The following is a 21,419-nucleotide window of genomic DNA, read 5'->3' as shown; positions in this document are numbered from 1 at the left end:
TTTTCTTATTTAGTTGTTTCCCTTTATTGTTTAATTGCTTTCAATTTCAGATTCCAAACATTTCAATATTAATTTAACTTGGCCAGACCAGTTTAGTTTTAATTTTCTTGTTATGATAAACCAGTTATGAAGCTGCTCTAACTGAATACTATTTGGTAAGACAGTTCCCTTGTTCCGATCCTTAAAGTCAGACTGATGTTACTCCAACTAAATGGTATTTGTAAAACAATTCTGTTGTTCCGATTCATACAGTCAGACTAAAGTTATTCCTACTGAATACTATTCATAAAATAGTTGTTCTGATCTATACAGTCGGATTGAAATTACTACGATTCAATATTTGTTAAAACAGTTGTGTTGTTCCAATCCTCACAGTCGTACACTAGGTATTTATAATAAATATTGCATTCTTAATTATATTAATATATATATTTAGAGTTCCTTAAAATCTGAGGTCCTAGACTGCAGCCCCAAAAATTTCTGTCTTAATTTAATCCTGTAGACTATGCCTTGCTATGTTTAAGATAAGAATATTTTATATGTCGTTATTATGTTTTGATTTATCTTTCTGAACCCTAATCCTTCGATATCATGTAAACGATAAGTGTTAAAATCATAATAGTTTGCCTCTGAAGAAGAAAGGTCCACTTTTCCAAAGCGCTCGAGTTATAGGATATTTATTTCATCTTCAACTTACGTGTTTTTTAACATCATGTGTGAAGAATGGATGTTTAGTCATTTGAAACCAAACGTTATGTATCTTTAATCACAACTGCGGTATTTTAACATTACTATATTTAAAAGGTTTCTCTTCAAATCCACATACCCACTCAATACACGTAAGTATGAAAGAAAGTGTCTATTCATGTTATGATATAATCTTCACATTTCACAAGAGGTATCTATGTTTATGTCACAAATCAAAATTTCACAAACCTTGATTATGTTTGGTTTGTTTTGAATTTCGCGCAAAGCTATATAGGAGGGCTATCTGCGCTAGCCGTCCCTAATTTAGCAGTTTAAGACTAGAGGAAAGCAGCTAGTCATCACCACCCACCGCCAACTCTTAGGCTACTCTTTTACCAACGAATAGTGGGATTGACCGTCATATTATGACGCCCCCTCGGTTGGAAGGGCAACATGTTTGGTGTGACGGGGATTCGAACCCACGACCCTCGGATTGCGAGCCGAGTGCCCTAACTACCTGGCCATGCCGGGCCCTCTTGTTTATGTTACAAATTACACTGTTTCCCTCTTTAGTGTTGTACATGGTACTTTCTCTCATTCTGAAGATCCAGTCATTAACTTATCGATATTGTATATACTGATTTATTTAACTTTTGATGTCAGGTTATTCATTTAACTGGTATCATTCATAGCGTTTTCTTTAACCCTTGAAATCAGGTTATACATTTCACAGATATTTTACGTAATATTTTATTTTAACCCTAGAACACCGGTTATTTACGTAATGGATATTCTGCACTGTGCTTTATTTAACCCTAGAAATCACGTTGTTTATTTAACATGTATTGCTAAGCACGGTAGTGCTTAGTATGTAGGAATGGGCTGTAAAAAAAAAGAGCCGAGCCATATCATGTATTGCTCATCGTAGTGTCAAATATCTCTCATAAAAACGTAAAAGACTTTTATTTAGGTTTCAATACCTATTCAAAAGCTATTAACGCCTTTACTAAAGAACCGGCGAGTAATAGCCAAATATTCTGCTGAATATTCTGATTCTGACGTCAGAAGAACTAGCTCACAAATGTTTGAAGTTGTGATGATTTACAGAAACAGTTTTACTGATTTCAGCACATACTGTCGATCATGAAAACTCATCACGCCAGATTAAAACTGTTGCCTTCATAGCGACTGCCATTCATCATAAAATATCATTGGTATTGTTTAAAGAAAGATGGTGTACAAGTTTAAAAACAAGGGTGATGAAAGAATGGCAATGTCAAAAGGTGGAGAAACAAGGTAGCAATGAATACTGAAAACCGTAGAGAAACAAGGTGGTGATGAATACTGAAAACCGTAGAGAAACAAGGTAGCGATGAATACTGAAAACCGTAGAGAAACAAGGTAGCAATGAATACTGAAAACCGTAAAGAAACAAGGTGGTGATGAATACTGAAAACCGTAGAGAAACAAGGTAGCGATGAATACTGAAAACCGTAGAGAAACAAGGTAGCAATGAATACTGAAAACCGTAAAGAAACAAGGTGGTGATGAATACTGAAACCGTAGAGAAACAAGGTAGCAATGAATACTACAAGGTAGCGATGAATACTGAAAGCCGTAGAGAAACAAGGTAGCAATGAATACTGAAAACCGTAGAGAAACAAGGTAGCGATGAATACTGAAAACCGTAGAGAAACAAGGTAGCAATGAATACTGAAAACCGTAAAGAAACAAGGTGGTGATGAATACTGAAAACCGTAGAGAAACAAGGTAGCAATGAATACTGAAAACCGTAGAGAAACAAGGTAGCGATGAATACTGAAAGCCGTAGAGAAACAAGGTGGTGATGAATACTGAAAACCGTAGAGAAACAAGGTGGTGATGAATCTGAAAACCATACACAAATCTCTGCATAAGTAGTCACTGAATCATTGTTCCAATCTTACGGAAGTTAGCCATTGTAAGAATTTGTAGCATTATTTATTTTACATGCGTTATTTAAATCTGAGTTGCTGCAAGTAAAAGGGATTCAATATTTAATTGTATATATATATTTAAAGATATGGCTGCTTATGTAGGGATTTGTTTATGGTTTTGTGTGTTTATTCTCAGGTTATTTTTAAATTTAACAATGTCGTCACTACTTCATCCTTTTTTTTTTTTTTTTACTTGTTCTATAATACTCTCTTTAACCCTAGAAATCTGGCTATTAACGTAGCGGATACTCCACATGGTGTTTTCTTTAACCCTAGAAATCTGATCAGTCATGTAATGAGTATTGATTTGTTGTTGTTGTTATTGGGACGTTTTAGCTCTTGTGTTTCTGATTACTCTTCACCGTGATAGTCTTCTTTGATATTTTTTTTTGCATATAATTTACAATTAGCGTAATGGAAAATATTTTGATAATATTCCAATACAATAAATTATTTTTCTCTCTTTGTTACGAAACTTGCTGTTTTTCATAGAAAATTATATAAGTATAGAATTATGTAAATTACCTTGGAAAATGGCTAGGATACTACACCACTGCTACAGGTATGATACGTGAATAAATGCCAGAATAACTCGTTTATAACCAGATGCAAATACATATCCAGTTGATAGTTTGTTGTTTGTCTTTTTTATAAACGTAATTACGTCAATGATACAGGGGACTTTTGGTTTAAGTTTCATTAAAAGCCTTAAAACTTAAAATGCAGGCTGTACTTCCCCCTTGTTGTTGGCCAGATCTTGTTATTGCAGAATACGGGAAATCCGGATTAAGTAAAATACTTATTAGATTGTCCCCTAAGTGGAACTATCAGTGTTCTTGTGTCAATATTTTAAACGATCTCACAACCGTTCACAGCAGTATGATCGCTATTTATTGTTATATATTAGAAGTGTGCATGTGTTTATTAGTAGCGCTGTTTTATATACTATATCATGTAAAATAAAGGACTACCTAAGGAACAGGTATAATTGACTTTAATACTGAGCTACTGACCAGTGAAAGGGCAGCCAACCTGCGGTACGTATCGCTCAAAGCTTTTTAAACTAAGTAGCAGAATTAAATATCTTTTATAACTATAGCTGAAAGTACAGAGCGTGTTAAATGGCGTCACGTCTCAAACCTTAGATCTGGCTCTGACAGTTGATTTCTGAATCACCTGGTGGCAACCTGGTGTAATTATTACGAGAGAATCAAATAAAATTATTTGGCTTTATTCATCTAACTCATTTGGAATATAATTGATCACTGGCAAGTAGAATCGTCTGATTTTTATCAAGTAAGATATGTATAATAATCATGAAAAATTATTTACAACACATGTAGAATCCCGCCGTATAAGTGGCCAACAAACCCGGTTCAAGACACATAGTTGTATATAATGTTTTATATCCATATTAAAATTAGTAAAGTGAAGATATGTGAAAAAAAGCAACGCTAAGGTTCTCTCTGATCTGAAATTATCAAAGATGCAAACATTAAAGAAGTTATTTGTCAAAATTAACAGATAGGTTACTTGAACAATGATCTTCAATAATAAAAGAGGTCCAAACACCACAGATTTCTGAACGTAGATATGACACTACAATACAATATTATAAATTACAAACAAGAATAACAAATTACATATAAGAGTACAGAAAAATCTGAAGCATAAAATAGAGACAGCTTTAGAAAAGAAGCAGAACTTTACAGGATGATATTGGTACTATATTTTGTAATTCATACACAATATTCACAACAGTGTTTAGTAATTCATCAACAATATTTACAACAGTGTCTTTTAATTTATCAACAATAATTACAACAGTGTCTTTTAATTTATCAACAATATTTACAACAGTATTTTGTAATTTATCAACAATATTCACAACAATGTTTTGTATTCATACACAATATTCACAACAGTGTTTAGTAATTCATCAGAAATATTTACAACAGTGTCTTTTAATTTATCAACAATAATTACAACAGTGTCTTTTAATTTATCAACAATATTTACAACAGTATTTTGTAATTTATCAACAATATTCACAACAATGTTTTGTATTCATACACAATATTCACAACAGTGTTTAGTAATTTATCAACAATATTTACAACAGTGTCTTTTAATTTATTAACAATATTTACAACAGTGTTTTGTAATTTATCAACAATATTCACAACAGTGATTTGTAACCTATCAACAATATTTACAACAGTGTTTAGTAATTTATCAACAGTATTTACAACAGTGTCTTGTAATTTATCAACAATATTCATAACAATCATAAGTGATTTTACTCTTGAAGAACAGCCTGTACCAAAAGTAAACTATTCTGATCCACAGTTCTCACGTGATATTAAACTTCGGTCATAAAATATTATAAGCATTAGTAACTGATTTCAGTCAAGGTTCACAACGAACTTCTTAATAAGCCACTAACACATAGCTGAAACTCACTAATTATAAAAATTGGGATAACAAAATACTTTTTTTTCATATTTCTCAGACAGTTTTTTTGGTTTTTTTGCGGCAGTTCATTTGACCTAGTAACAATGATGAGAAAAATCATTTGGTTCCGGCAATTAAAATGGTTTTATAAAATATCAAAACACTTTTTTATCGTTATACAATAATTAGAAAGCTTCCTTTTTGCAGGTAGTCCTTTTTATGATAAATGTGTGATAATAAATATGTGTGATAAGTAGAATATGGTGATATGTAAGACTTAATTCTAAACATATCATCTTGTGATGATAGTGAAAATATGTGATGAGAGCCAAATAGCATCATTCGCCCTAACTAAGAAAAACGTAACATATGAAGATATACTTTGATTATATGGCGCCAAAATAATATACAATTTTTATTTATTTGCGAATTTCTTTTCGTTACCAAAAGGTGAATATTTGTAAAGAAAATATAACGTAAAAGTCTAATATATTCTTTGATTAGTTATTTTACTGAAATGCGCGTTTCGGTGAGAAATTTAAATTCACAAATAAATGAATAACCAGTTAATTTGCTGAATAACTGATAATTAATTGTGGCGGAATGTCACATTTTAAACAAATACCGGAAGTGGGATGTCACATTTTAAACAAATACCGGAAGTATATTAGCTTATTAGTGATGAGTAAATAAATGTACATTAAAACAAAATAAAGTATTTAAATTCTACCACTTTGTGAGGTCTACTTTATATACTGTTTGTTTTGCTTTTCTAAACTGCACGTATGAGCAGTGAATTCAGCTAAACCACTTGCTGCAGAGGAAGTAGGGTATCAAAAAACTGAGTAGGCCTCATTTCTATGAACATCAAAGTTCACATAATTATACTAGATTTTAATGGTGACCATAATGGAATCAAGGGTAGCAGCCGTTTGGGACAAATCTGCAGTGTATTTTGCTCTTACCTGATTTTCTATATCAAAATCTACAGTATGCCAAAATTTAGATATTTAGATGGCATATATATGTGCATTTGAAGCTCATAGTTTGCGTGATGCTGGTTTTCGATGGCGGCCATATTGGAATCCAAAATAGTGGCTGGCTAGGGCATAATCTGCGATGAGTCTTGCATTTATATGAGAATCCATATAAAATTTACATATATGCTAGAATTCTTGCTTTCTTCACAATTTAGACTGTTTTCGATGCTTATCCCCTTGACTATATATGATCCGCACATGAAAGTCATATTAACCTTTCTTCATCAAACCATATATTTTTCCCATGAAAATCCTCATTTATATTTCTTTATAAAGCCGCCTAAACGTTCCATCATACTTTATACGTATGTTTTACAGAACTCACATTTCACTTTTCTATCAAAACGTATTATTACTTACAAGTTTATATGAAGCACCTTCTTTCCCACTAAAGGGTACGCTTCAAATCTATACCCAAGACTCGAAAATTATCTTCAAACAGTTGTGTTGAACTTTTCTGTTACTATACTTCATTCTACATTTTTGTCCAAACTTTTAATATTTACTTAATAAAATCTCTACTGAACAACACCAAATATTAAGAGTATTTATGAACTTTCACGATGTGATATTTTTGTTTCTATCCCAAAGTACTTACACCGTACGAGGGCGTTTTTTGTACTACTACGTCATCTCACCTATTTGGATTTGTGTTTGTTTGTTTTTTTATAACAAAGCCACATCGGGATATCTGCTGTCTCCACCCAGGGGAACGAACCTCTGATCTTAGCGTTGTAAATTCAGCAAGCAACGGACTTAATGCCTCCGTAAGTTATCATTTTCATGGAAGTGCCTGAAACCCAATATATGATGGAAATTTTATCTCCCTTCCTACAAACACGAACGATGCACACAATTACATTCATTTGTTAGAGTAAATTTGAAAGTGCTTAAAATAAAAAAATGCAACATAAATATTTGATTTAACACATTTTTTATTATCTTGTTTTAAAGTAAACCAAGAGTTTTGTCATACTAATTTCGGATTATTTTGTGAAAACGTATCAAAGGACAAATCTGTATTTAAGCAGGTAGTACTTAGTTCTAAAGAATATCTTCGTTGTGGTAGCTCCTAGCATAATGACCGAAGTTTTGTCAAAGGGATTCATAACAATAATAACTGCATTCTAAATTATCTTTTATAATATAACAAACAAAAATCATCCTAAATATTACATTGTACTCTTAGAAGTACAAGTTTAGGGATTCTTACTTGAAAACCATTAGCCACCAACTAAAACCCCAACAACTTGATAATATTAGATTTAAGGACGTGCATTAAGAAGGGAGTAAGAATGGCAGCTGGAATTGTTCACATCTTTTGAATTTCCACCAATAACTGCCTTCTAAAAGCTTCATTGTGACAAATTATCAAAAATAAAAGCCTGGTATGATTTGGTGATTAGGACGGTCGGTGTGCAAACTGTCGGTCACGAGTTTAAATTTCATCATCGAGCATAATCGAACATGTTCACCCTTTCAGCCGTGGGGCGTTATAATGTAATGGTCAATCCTATATTCATCGATGAAAGAGTATCCCAGGGTGAAATAGAAACTCTATAACCCGAACGCTTTCGAAAGGTGGATCTCTCTTCTTCAGGGGCAAATTGGAAGTGAAAGGTCCACCTTTCGAAAGCGCTCGGGGTTATAGGGTTTCTGTTTTGTTTTTATCAAGATTTTTTGACCTACGTGTTCTTAGAACATCAAGAGTATCTCTGGATATCAGCTGTGGGTGGTGATGACTAGCTGTCTTCTCTCTATCACTTCCAAATTAGGGACAGCTAGCGCATATAGTTCTCGAGTTGTCTTGGGAAAATACAGCAAACCAACGGACCAAAAACAAAGAAAACTTTTAAGGGGCTGGTAATGTGTTCAGAGTGTAAGTACTTAAATATAAGAAATCATTCATTAGAGTGTAAGTGCTTAAATGTGAGAAATCATTCACTATAAGTATTAACATTTTATAAAACCGAAAAAACTCCAGCCGAGAATGCTGAAATTCGAAGCACTAAATTTCTGACACATTCTTGGGGCACATTTATTGTATTATAAATATTTAATACATAGTGATCTCATGAGGGCGCCAAAAGTGGAGAAGTATAGACGTGCGGTATGCGTATCTCTACACTGATTTTAGAAATTCGCTAAAATATAAATATTAAAAACAAATATTGGCACTACTTTAAAATTAGTTAATGTCCCATCGAATAATTGTTTGTAATAAAACTTTAAAATATATCAAGTCTTGTTCATAAAGTAGAAGTTAACCGAGCGAGTAAGTTTTTAAACGATCCATAATTTTATTTTCTAAATTAACGTATCGGAATTAAAAACTTTGAAAGACAAGCCGAGGTCTCAAATGGCCCGGCATGGCCAAGCGCGTTAAGGTGTGCGACTCGTAATCTGAGGGTCGCGGGTTCGCATCCCCGTCGCGCCAAACATGCTCGCCCTCCCAGCCGTGGGGGCGTTATAATGGGACGGCCAATCCCACTATTCGTTGGTAAAAGAGTAGCCCAAGAGTTGGCGGTGGGTGATGATGACTAGCTGCCTTCCCTCTAGTCTTACACTTCTAAATTAGGGACGGCTAGCACAGATAGCCCTCGAGTAGCTTTGTGCGAAATTCCAAAACAAACAAATTAAATAAACGGTCTCAAATTTGTAGTTTTTTTATTGTTTGGTGCACGTAAAGAAATATAACAAAGAATAACAACATCCTAAATTACCTTTTTGATATAGTAAACACAAATCATCAGTAACATTGCATTTTTATCAGACATTATTACTGATAGCTTAGTTTGATTATGGATGTCAATCACGTAGTATCTTAAGAATTACAACGCATACAGATAAAGTTGTACTATATATCACCGAAGGCTATTCACGTACCGTATTTCAGGCTATACGCAAAAGTCGTGGTATAACAAATAAAATATGTTTAAATATTTTTTATCAAAAGCGTGACGACAGTGGATAATACTTCAGATCAGTTACGGCTTGTTTTTTTTCATTACATCTTCATACAACTAATCACCAACACTCGCCGCCTGAAGCGTGTTTGGTAGCGACTGAGATTTACAATCTGGCGTGCAAATTCGCTTTAGTCTGCTACTATAGCAGACATATGAAGTGAAGTCACGTTTCTCAGTTTGTTACGTTTTCGAAGCAATGTAACGTTTATTCATTAAGCATGTAAAATGATTTTCCCACGTTTTTGAGTGATTTCCTTTAACAATGTGTCGGCTCTCACATATATAATATGAACTTCTGTGTTTATTACGTATAGGATCTTACACTAACAATACAGGTTATGTGAATAACAATTTGTATCTATTTGAAAATGTTCCTGGTTTTCAGTGGCGAGTATATAAAAACGTACCTTGACTTAGGAACTGGAAATCATGTTCACAAGTTAACTGACTCGTTTTGTTATCTCAGATAAGCGCTACGTATAGATAGGAAACAAAACAACTTAAATACAATGTACTTCCCTTCGTCTACGATATTTTTCTTTGTATACATGTGTATGTAAAAGTATGTACGTATATAGATATCTAAATATATTTTTAATAAAAAAGAGATCAGAGCTACATCTACGCAAGTAAGGAATAAACAGTATAGGTAAGATGGTAAACCACAATCTACATATCAAAGAAATGACTAACTCAGAATAGATATAGAACAGTATAGGTAAGATAGTAAACCTCACTCTACATATCAGAGAAAGAACTAACTCAGAATAGATATAGAACAGTATAGGTAAGATGGTAAACTTTACTCCACATATCAGAGAAAGAACTAACTCAAAATAGATATAGAACAGTATAGGTAAGATGGTAAACTTTACTCTACATATCAGAGAAAGAACTAACTCAAAATAGATATAGAACAGTATAGGTAGGATGGTAAACTTTACTCTACATATCAGAGAAAGAACTAACTGAAAATAGATATAGAACAGTGTAGGTAAGATGGTAAACATCACTCTACATATCAGAGAAAGAACTAACTCAGAATAGATATAGAACAGTATAGGTAAGATGGTAAACTTTACTCTACATATCAGAGAAAGAACTAACTCAGAATAGATATAGAACAGTATAGGTAAGATGGTAAACTTTACTCTACATATCAGAGAAAGAACTAACTCAGAATAGATATAGAACAGTATAGGTAAGATGGTAAACTTTACTCTACATATCAGAGAAAGAACTAACTCAGAATAGTTATAGAACAGTATAGGTAAGATGGTAAACTTTACTCCACATATCAGAGAAAGAACTAACTCAAAATAGATATAGAACAGTATAGGTAAGATGGTAAACTTTACTCCACATATCAGAGAAAGAACTAACTGAAAATAGATATAGAACAGTATAGGTAAGATGGTAAACTTTACTCTACATATCAGAGAAAGAACTAACTGAAAATAGATATAGAACAGTATAGGTAAGATGGTAAACTTTACTCTACATATCAGAGAAAGAACTAACTGAAAATAGATATAGAACAGTGTAGGTAAGATAGTAAACATCACTCTACATATCAGAGAAAGAACTAACTCAGAATAGATATAGAACAGTATAGGTAAGATGGTAAACTTTACTTTACATATCAGAGAAAGAACTAACTCAGAATAGATATAGAATAGTATAGGTAAGATGGTAAACTTTACTCTACATATCAGAGAAAGAACTAACTCAGAATAGATATAGAACAGTATAGGTAAGATGGTAAACTTTACTCTACATATCAGAGAAAGAACTAACTCAGAATAGATATAGAACAGTATAGGTAAGATGGTAAACTTTACTCTACATATCAGAGAAAGGACTAACTCAGAATAGATATAGAACAGTATAGGTAAGATGGTAAACTTTACTCTACATATCAGAGAAAGAACTAACTGAAAATAGATATAGAACAGTGTAGGTAAGATGGTAAACATCACTCTACATATCAGAGAAAGAACTAACTCAGAATAGATATAGAACAGTATAGGTAAGATGGTAAACTTTACTCTACATATCAGAGAAAGAACTAACTCAGAATAGATATAGAACAGTATAGGTAAGATGGTAAACTTTACTCTACATATCAGAGAAAGGACTAACTCTGAATAGATATAGAACATTATAGGTAAGATGGTAAACTTTACTCTACATATCAGAGAAAGGACTAACTCTGAATATATATAGATCTTCCTACAATTTATTCACGTATTCACATTCTTAATTTTGATGCTCAGGTGGATCAACGTTTCTGTAGGAACATAATGTACATTAACACAATCTATTGATATACTTATACATATGTAAGTGAGTGCATTCTTTTGTCTATGTATTGAGGAAAACAACATCGCGGAAGATGTCTGTATGACGTATATGACAAGGTTTTCTATATACACATTCAAAAAACATTACAAAATATTTCAAAGTGGCATTCATTAGAGCGCATATCTTCGCCAAGCAGCATTAATCATATCGTTCTCTGAAAAAGAATACGGAAACAAGAGACAAACCGTTTTTGGTAGAATAATATTCTACATATTTCCACCATGTTTCATCAAAATCTGACTTTTTTTGACTGAGTTATACAGCAAATATAGTGTGAAAAATTGGCCCTCATATTATCAGACAGAGATTGTTTGAATTTTCGTGACATTGACCCTCCTAAAGCTAACCACTTCTAACAGTTTGTAGGATATGCAAACAATAAATGCGCACAACCTTTTAAAGTTGAATATAGCATTTTTTTCCATAAACACAAACACAGTTTGATAAATGAAACAATGATTGTCACTCTAACACTTCTTGAGTGAGCAAAATATTTTAATCATTGGGTGCCGTAGTTCTAATGCATACCAATCTTAGTTTAAATCCATTCAGTCGTTTTGGAGAAACTTCGCTGACAAACTAACAAACACACTCACACTCACGGGTGAAAACATAACTTCAGTCCATCTTCTATGGTGAAGGTAAATATACGATTTGCGTTACACAAGACTGCCACGTTATAGCATTTGAAACTCTACCTGGAGATGAACGTAGTAAATAAATTGTGAAGTAACAGAAAATTCTCTGCTTTTAACATACAACGAATAGTACCCTCTCATACAAACATACGCAAATTATTTGCGAACTTGTTTTCTCTTTAAATGTATTGGAAATAATGATTCTTTTACGTAATGACAATAATCAGTTAATAATTTTTAATCACACAAACACTAACATTAATAATAATAATCATAACATTTCATTAATTTTCCGTTGTTATTTTAATATTTGTATGTTTATTTTTGTCTTACGTTTGTTAAATGAAACAATGATTGTTACTCTAGCACTTCTTGAGTGAGCAAAATATTGTAATCATTGTGTGCCAAAAATGCACACAACCGTTTAAAGTTGAATATAACACTTTTTATCATAAATACAAACACACTTTGACATAAATACTTCTCCGTAAACAAATATACGATAAACACAATTACACTTTGACATAAATACTTCTACGTAAACAGATATTCAATAAACACAAGCTCATTTTAACATAAATACTTTTTTGTAAACAGATATACAATAAACACAAGCACACTTTGGCATAGCTACTTCTCTGTAAACAGATGTTCAATAGTTTTTGTTCTTTGTAAGTCGCTACGTAACTGAATGAATTACTTAGAAAATAACCGGAGATGTTCTGAAACACTGAGTAAATCAATGAGTTATTTGTATATAAATATCTAAGTCATTAAGTAAACGAACGAATTACTTTCAAATATGTAAGTGTATTAAGTAGGAATCGCTGAATAATTGGACGAGTTACTTTCCAGTACATAAGGATATTCTCAATCACAAATACCAAGCACATGTCCCTAAACGATCGATAAATAAATGATTTATCTGTCAGTTACTTGTAGATATTCGGAACAATAAGAGTTAGTTGCCAAATATGTGAGGATATTCTAAATCAATAGGTAACTGAAAGAATTATATGCCAAATACCTGAGGCTCTTTCAAATCAATGTTTGACTGAAATTGTTATTTGCCAAATATACAAGAATACTCTAAATCGCTGGATAACTGAAAGCGTTACTTGTTAAATACATGAGGATTTCCAACTCACTGGGAAACTGAAGGAATTGCTTTCGAATTATATTGGAATATTCCGAATCACCAGGTAACTGAATAAATGTCTTACCAAATACATACATATTCATATACATAAATTAAAAATAGAATTTAAAAAAGACACTCAGAGCCAGTCCATACCGCTTACATTTATTAACACTTCCCTTAACTCACTTAAATTAACTGCATCCACCACATCTAAAGGTGATCCATTCCAAAACCATCCTGTTAAAAAAATAAATTCAACTCAGTTGAATATGACTGATACAGAAAATTTACACTTGTGTCTTTTAGTTCTACCATTCTCTTCATTAAGTAAGAATAATATATCAACACTATTAATTCCCTTAACAATCTTAACCACCCTAACTGTATTCCATCAAGCTCTTCTCTTTTTAGGTGAAAATAGTTTCAGAGATTTATCCATTATAGTTAAAAATTATTTGGTATTTATTCATCCAACTCATTTTGTAAACCACCAACATCTTCACAACCAACAACATCCAAAACTTTAATACTGTTAATGGTCCTAACACTGAGATAATCTTTTTTGTTACATTTATCTGGTTTGACTGAATATCACTTATGACAAACCTCTGTTTTCTTTCTCACCCAGTTTTTTTTTATCTAGTTTGCTAACTTATTTCCTCAAACCAAAATATATCATTCTTTTACAAGTCCAACAAATTAGACATAAAATTGTCTAATGTATTTCTCTTTGCAGTTTCTATTTCAATTTTTACATTCTGTTTTATATCACAATAAAACTGATTGCTGTAATTTCCTCCTTTATGTAGAGACCAAGCGAAGTTGCTGCATTGACTGAATCAACTTTCAGCGCCATCTACCAACCTTTCTGTTCCATAAAGACGCAGCTAGTGCGACAAGCGCGTGATATACTTCTATGTCAATTCCTAGGAGACTTCAAGAAATTTCAACAAGATTTCTTATTACCTGCTGGATCACTCCTCCAAAAAATTCAGTATAAGGTAAGGTGTGTTAAGACTCTTGTCTGGTCATCTATATAAACTTCAGTTGAACTTGAATACTTTCTTGTTAAAATGTGTGAAAGGGGTCTTTCAAATTCGTCTGATTTTTGGTTTTTGTGAACTAATATTTGACTTTGAGTTAAAGGAATTAATTAACTTGTACTTTATGAGTAATACGGTATTGTCATGTGCTGCTGTTACAGCTATAACATGTTTTCTTGTTGCATTTATGTTAATGTTAAACGTGAGAAAAGTTATTGACGTTTGTAGTTATTGTTTTTTTCTGATTTAAGCTCAAGATGGGTTAGAAGCAACCAGTTATAAAACTCAAACCATTTGGCTAAACAACTATATAGAACTACAAAAAAACACTATTTTTTCCACATCATTTCGAGTACAAACGCACATATATACATACATTTAGTTATGCACGTGTCATCTTTCATATTGAGCTTTTTGTATGAATTTCTTATTGTGTACTTCATTTATAATTATTTTATTTGCTTAACTTCAAGTGTTCATTCATTATCACGGTAAGATAGAAAACATGCTCTCACTAGATACGGAAAGTTATGGCATTCTTTTCGTATGGAAAAATAAAAACAGACACACATAATTAAATGTGTAGTTACACTGAGCACAATTTTAAGTTTTGTAATGTAAAAAAAATAATACTTCTGTATTTAACTTAAATGTTCAGCCTAACTGTTTTTGGCTTCTTATACTATGTTTCATTTGTTTGTCTTAAAATGCCTTTAATATTTGTTAAGTTCTGATTAACATATTCCAAGAGTTTTCCACGTTTTAGGTTTTGACTAATTTATTTTAATTATATTATATTGTTTTTACGTTTAACATAATTCGTTTGAGACTTATTTTAATAGTTTTACGTTTCTCCAAATCATTTGAAGCATTTTCTAATGATTATGTACGTCGATAGTTGATTAGTATTTGTTTCTCTATATTAATTTTTCATCGTACATTACATTCTCTTCCTTTATTTAAAAGATTCTTTCATATTTTTATGTTTCATCTATAAGTTTTGCTATTTGATTTTGAATATTTTTTATATTTTTATTAGGCCTACATTTTCTCCTTTCGATTTAAAATTTTTTACTTAACTTATTCACTCCTTTAGTTAACTTTTTAAATAATGCATTGTCCCTCTGTGCCCTCCCCAGTGACTCAATTTGAAGGCTTACAAGCTAAGATTCCGAGTTCAATCCCTGCCGTGAATATAAACAACTTTGCGCCTAAAAAAAAAAATAACTTTCTACACTCAATGAAAAATATATTAGATCATTATCTTCTCATATTTCCTTGTTTATGTGTCAATTTTTCGAACAAGATCTCTTTTTCCCCTCTGCTGATTCAACGATAAGTCTAAGAGCTTATAACGCTAAAAAAATTGGTTTTTGACACCTGCAATGGGCAGAGCTCAGACAGCTCGCTTAACAGTTTTGTGCTTAACAATAAACAAACAAGCAGATATTGGAAAGAAAGACTGGGAAGGAAAAGAAATGATCTTAAAATTTGTTGGTTCCTTAGGTGGAAAGTGAAATTTAATAAGAACTTCCCCGTTTATTCAGAGGCGAGTTTACAGACTTTCAACTCTAAAATCCTTGGTTCCATTCTCCGGAGTGGACAGAATGCGTAAAGCTTATTGAATAGTTTTGTGTTGTTACAACAACAACTTAATCAAGAGTATAAAACGCGCGGCAACGATTGGTAACAAGTTTAATATTCTAACACTTCTGGATTTAAATCTCCCATAACCAGTGATCTGTAATTACGTCACAAGTGATACTTTTTTTACGAGTAGGTATACATCGGTAAAATAGGAAGAAGTTGTAAAAAAGTAACAGACTACAAGTAACAAAATAATAAATATTTAAATCTGAGATCAATGTCCAGAATAGAGATAGTGAGTTCTACTTAGTGTTCACTAGATAGTTGCAATCTTTCCTTTATAAATAATTCTTTGTTAGGCTATTATTATGCCAGAAATGTCAAGCTATTTATAAACATGTTATTTTTGCACTCCCTGTTTATTTGTATAACAGAGATGAAATATTTTGTTAGTTTTTGACTTGTTATAAATGATATACCATATGTTCATAGGATTTTGATTTTTATCTTTACATGTTTTGTCTTTCCAATATTGTTATCCTTGCTGTCGCTGTTGGTTTTTATATTATCCCATTCTACGAACTAAGAACAAGTTATCATCACAATTAATTATAAAATGATATCGTCTGTGATGTAATTACTGATTAATAACGATGAAAGATGAAACGTTCGAACATTAAAAAGGTTGCCTGTCGTTTCTGCGGTCTTTTATTTGTAAAGTCTGCTAATGAAAAGCTCCTTATGTTTATCTTGTAGCTTATATAAATAAACGATGAACTTGAAAGTTCAATGTCCTCTGAAGAAAATTTTCTTATGTAAGTAAACTGATTTACATCCCTTCTTATTAAGGTTTTTAGAAATGTGTTTGCAGAAACAATAAAACATATTTACTACTTACGCCATTAAATGATTGCAATACTTTGAAGACGTAACCGTAAAGAAAAATTTTGATAAAATAATAAAGAAATTAAAAGGGCTGTGCAAAACACATTAGCCGATATTTGCGAGAATGAAGTGTACTTAAGAATGTTAAGATTTACACAAGAATATCTTGAATTCAAACAAAAGTAGGCTTACAAGAACAGCGTTCTGGTACGTAATAAAAAATAAAATTTTGAAATTGTTGACTCGTGTATCTGAGTGCTGTTATACGTTTCTGAAGTAAAAGTTGTTATTATTAAAATATACTTACATTCTACTAACACAGTATGATGTGTAAATACTTACCAACCTCTCCTTCTTTTCTGTTGTGGTTGCGTTAGTCTCCAGAGACTACGGGATATGTTTCACAGAAATTCCTATGTAAATAGTTACGATTTTCATTTTGTTGTTATTCAGTTATTACTACGGGATATTTTTCACACAACTTACTGTGTAAGTAGTTACCAATTTCTGTTTATTGTTATGCCGGTCATTATTACAGGATATTTTTTACAAGTGGGCAGGATATTCTGTATCTAACATTAAGAAACGCTGATAAACAGTGTTTATTATTACACCAGCTATTTTAGTGGTGTGGCTAACATCAATTTTATACATTTACTATTGTGGAGCTTAAGTAAGGTTTAGCAAACAACATGTGCACTTTGCTTCGTAGCCTGAAGCTTAGCACGTGGGTATTCCACTTTAATGCACATTTCGAATAAAGTGAGGGTATAGAAAAATGGTGTTAAAGCAAAATTTTTCAGTGTCGGTTACCAATAGATAATTGTTGGACTAAATAGAGTGTCTGGCAACCTTAAAGAATGCCTATAATACATGTGGTGGTTTTACCGTGACAAAACAATAGGTAGGAGATCAGCCACCTAGGATTTGGGGTCAGAACATGCAGAAGGGGTGCCGTAGGGTCTTGTCTGACATAGAAAAACAAGAGTATGAGAATAAACAGTTTAAACTAGTGCCTGATTATATTAATTAAAGGCAAAAAAAAAGGTTTAACATGAGTAACTGCACGCCCTATTTCTAGGGTGTTTCTATGTCTTCCATTTTATCATAAAATATTTTGATGTATTATAACTTATATGTGTTACTTAGAAAAGTTATTCTGAGAAACTGAGCACGTGACAGCAGAAACATAGCATCACAGTGTTTCTTATTTCCATGTAACCAAGATTGGCCAGGATCATTGCGTGAACACTTTACCTATATAAACATAGCTTATGATAATATTTTATAATAATACAAGCTATGCTCAGATATTCTCGTCGAATTTAACTTAATTTTATGTGTCCAAAATGTATGGGAACCTGTGTATGTTGAAAAGCTAGTTTTGATTACCGACTTTGACTTTAGTCAGTATAGTGTTATATAGACTAGTTATATAACTATGTTATATAGTTCTTTATATCCTAACTTTGTTTTGTAATTTATTACCCTAACGTTTCACACTTGGGGAAATACAAATATAATATTTTATAAACTAACTCGCTTCGGACTGTAGGTAGTGCAAAATGATCATACATAGTAACGGTAGTGTAATAAAATCAGAATAACACATGCGTTTTCTCATCAAATATAGCTTTGATTTCCATTGATTTTCCTGACAAGATATACTTATCACAAGTTGCCAAGAAAATGACAATCTACACACATACTGTAACTGCTGGACTCGTCTATTATTGATACTCCACCCACGTATTAAACTGAGACCAAGGTAACTTTGTTTCAAGTTTGGCACTGGTCAAGCAGTACGTCGTGCCTAGTGAAAGTGAGAGTAGACATGCAATTTGGGTCATGAATAATAAGGTTTTAAAGTGTTTAACTGAACAAATTATACACGTCTCTAGATGTAACTAGAACTTCCTGAGTCACACAATGGAAATCCAAACCTTATATCTAAAGATATATATGAAGTTCCGAAGCAAATGAAATTAATGAAGCATCGATCGAGTGTATATGTTGATCTTACAAGAATCCGAACTATAACTACAAGGTATCTAGGTTGAGTGACGAACTGAAATTATATTTATGATAAACACAAGCACAGAGATATTGTTATGTTCCATGTTATAATTTCAAATATACACATATACATATATATATATATACACACACACACACACACACCATTACTTATGCAAATAAATTTGATTTATTTAATTACAAAAACATCCGAGTGATTGTTTGTTTGTTTAGAATTAAACACAAAGCTACACAATGGGATATCTGTGCTCTGCCCACTACGGATATCGAAATCCGGTTTTTAGAGGTGTGAGCCACAAACATACCGCTTTGCCATTTGGGAGCCATCTAAGTGAAGTACCAGGGTATAATATTACATCAATCACATATATCCAGTGCAGCCGAGGCCTTTTATAAATTCTACTCATATCGAAAGACTGAGAGCAGAATGTAATTAACAGTTGCAAACCTTTTTTTTATGTTATTTAAACACGTTGTGAATGACAATGATGCTGTTTTCCGCTTCACAATATTAGAAATAAAAGGAAAGCTCTGCACTATACAGTTTCTTTAAGAAAAGCCCAGTATGATTAATCTACTTATTTTCTTACCTGAAGACAAAGTCATGCTTAAATTGATTAACAGTGAACCTACAAACGTAACTGTACCATGGAATTCCGAAGATGGATGCCCAAATGATGACCCACTGTGTTTCTTTACTTCCGTAAATTATCATTACAGTCTCTATTTGAAGTGAGGAATGTCCATCGTGTAAGAACGATTTAACAGGGCCGCACTTATACATAGCACATAATGCTATACCTTACAGCGTCTTTGGAGGACAGTATCCATCAGTTTCGAGCCCCATTAACTGCCTGAAGAAAGAACCATGTGCTGTTATTACTGCAAACTTTCCATAAATCATCTGAAACACCTTTACAAAAATAACCAAGATCCCGTACATAATTTTAAGAATCTTTGTTGGTCACCAAAAAGTTGTGAGAAGATTTCTTAACATTGTTGCAAATTGGGTTATATTTAAAATGCGCTCTGAAATTATCTTAAACTTATGGTACGCCCTCTGGTTTCTCAATTATAAGTTCTTAAGCTTATAGCATTAAATTGAGAATCCTTGCCATAAACACAACATAGATAATTCAACATCGAGCAAAATAAAATATATGGTAATACATTTTCCATTAATAACTGTTTATTGAAAGAAAGAAATATTTCCTTCACTTGGGTGACGGGCAGCTGTTTATGTGGAAATTTATCTAGTTATTTATTATTAGTCTGTTATATGTTCCAGAGTCTGAAACACTTTGTTGAAATTGCATTACATAGTATTCATTCGTCGATGGCAATAATTTAAATAATGTATTGAAATAACGTTAATAGAGAAACTATTAACATTACTATAAAAAGAACACTTCACTCATGTTTGAGAAACCGAAAAACACCCTGTTCTTTATTTCACAGCTTTTGATATTTTTTCAAATGATTAAGTGACAATTTTAATGAATACGGTGACTCAAAACAATTTTTATCAAGAAGAGTTTTTTGTTGGTTTTTTTAACATGCACAATACGGTAACCAAGAAAGAACCTAAATTACGTGTAGCATAGTTAGTTGCTGATTGAAGTTTGTCAGATCAAGGAGCTGGACAGAGTTCTTACAACAGTAATTTCTGTCTTCCTTCTGGTAACTAATGCACCTCAACTCATAAGTTTTCTGACCTCATTGTTTAGCATGTATGTTGCATAAATGGATTCAATTCGGTTTTAGCACAGAATGAAGGCTTAGGTTCATTGTTAATGGAATGCAGTGGCCCGAAGATAGTTTCATAGTTTTAAGGTTAAGACTCAAGTGTTAACAAACAGCTGAAAAAGTTTTACACTGTTCAGTCAGGTTTCACACAGCACGTTGACTCAGAGACTGGATATGTTGAACAAGTTTCACACAGTATACGGTGATTTTACACCACAGATGTTTGTAGCTTTCATATACGTGTTTGCTTAAACAGATGACTTAATTTTCACACGTTATTGTCACTTTCATGAATCCGGTAATAGTGTGGAAACAATTACCAACAGTTCCTGGATATACATTGGTGTTATTGTTGTTTTCAACTTGAGACCAGTACTTAAAAGTTTAGATTCATCCTTTGTAATTGATATTTATCACTGAAGAGTAAATTTGTCAACCCCACCATCGAATCTCCTTAGTAGTAAGATCTGCTTAAATATTGTTTCCTTCTAGGTTTCAATTTGAAAGAAAACAACATTGTCGTCTGGTAAATAATAACTACTCATCGCTCCCCGCTAGTACAGCGGTAAGTCTACAGATTTACAAGGCTAAAATCAGCGTTTCGATTCCCCTCGGTGAGCTCAGCAGATAGCTTGACGTGGCTTTGCTCTAAGAAAAACATACACACACAAACTACACATCTTTAAAAACTCACCTGACAGTTGAGACAACAACAGAGATATAGATTAATCTCATTCTTATCAGAAATTTAGTTGACCAGCTCGAGATCATCCGAATCTTAATAACTGAACTCTCTAATGACATTATTTAATGAAATACTTAATACAGTATCAGTTCTCGGTCTATTTATGA

At 32.4% G+C, this 21,419-nt stretch overlaps 2 protein-coding genes across 4 annotated transcripts in view; one reads left to right on the top strand and one right to left on the bottom strand.

The window, feature by feature from the left end:
* Positions 1–21,419, bottom strand: part of LOC143239617 (uncharacterized) — a 138,957-nt gene that overhangs the window by 13,654 nt on the left and 103,884 nt on the right. The window lies entirely within an intron of this gene.
* Positions 1–21,419, top strand: part of LOC143239616 (uncharacterized) — a 111,953-nt gene that overhangs the window by 79,327 nt on the left and 11,207 nt on the right. For both annotated transcript variants that reach the window (XM_076480896.1, XM_076480897.1), the window contains exon 3: positions 14,079–14,270. In XM_076480896.1, coding sequence (XP_076337011.1) covers positions 14,079–14,270 — 192 coding nt within the window. The remainder of the gene's footprint in view (positions 1–14,078; positions 14,271–21,419) is intronic.

This window comes from Tachypleus tridentatus, chromosome 13 (assembly GCF_004210375.1).
Source record: "Tachypleus tridentatus isolate NWPU-2018 chromosome 13, ASM421037v1, whole genome shotgun sequence".
Classification (NCBI taxonomy): Eukaryota; Metazoa; Arthropoda; class Merostomata; order Xiphosura; family Limulidae; genus Tachypleus; species Tachypleus tridentatus.
This window is presented reverse-complemented; position numbering and strand designations above follow the sequence as displayed.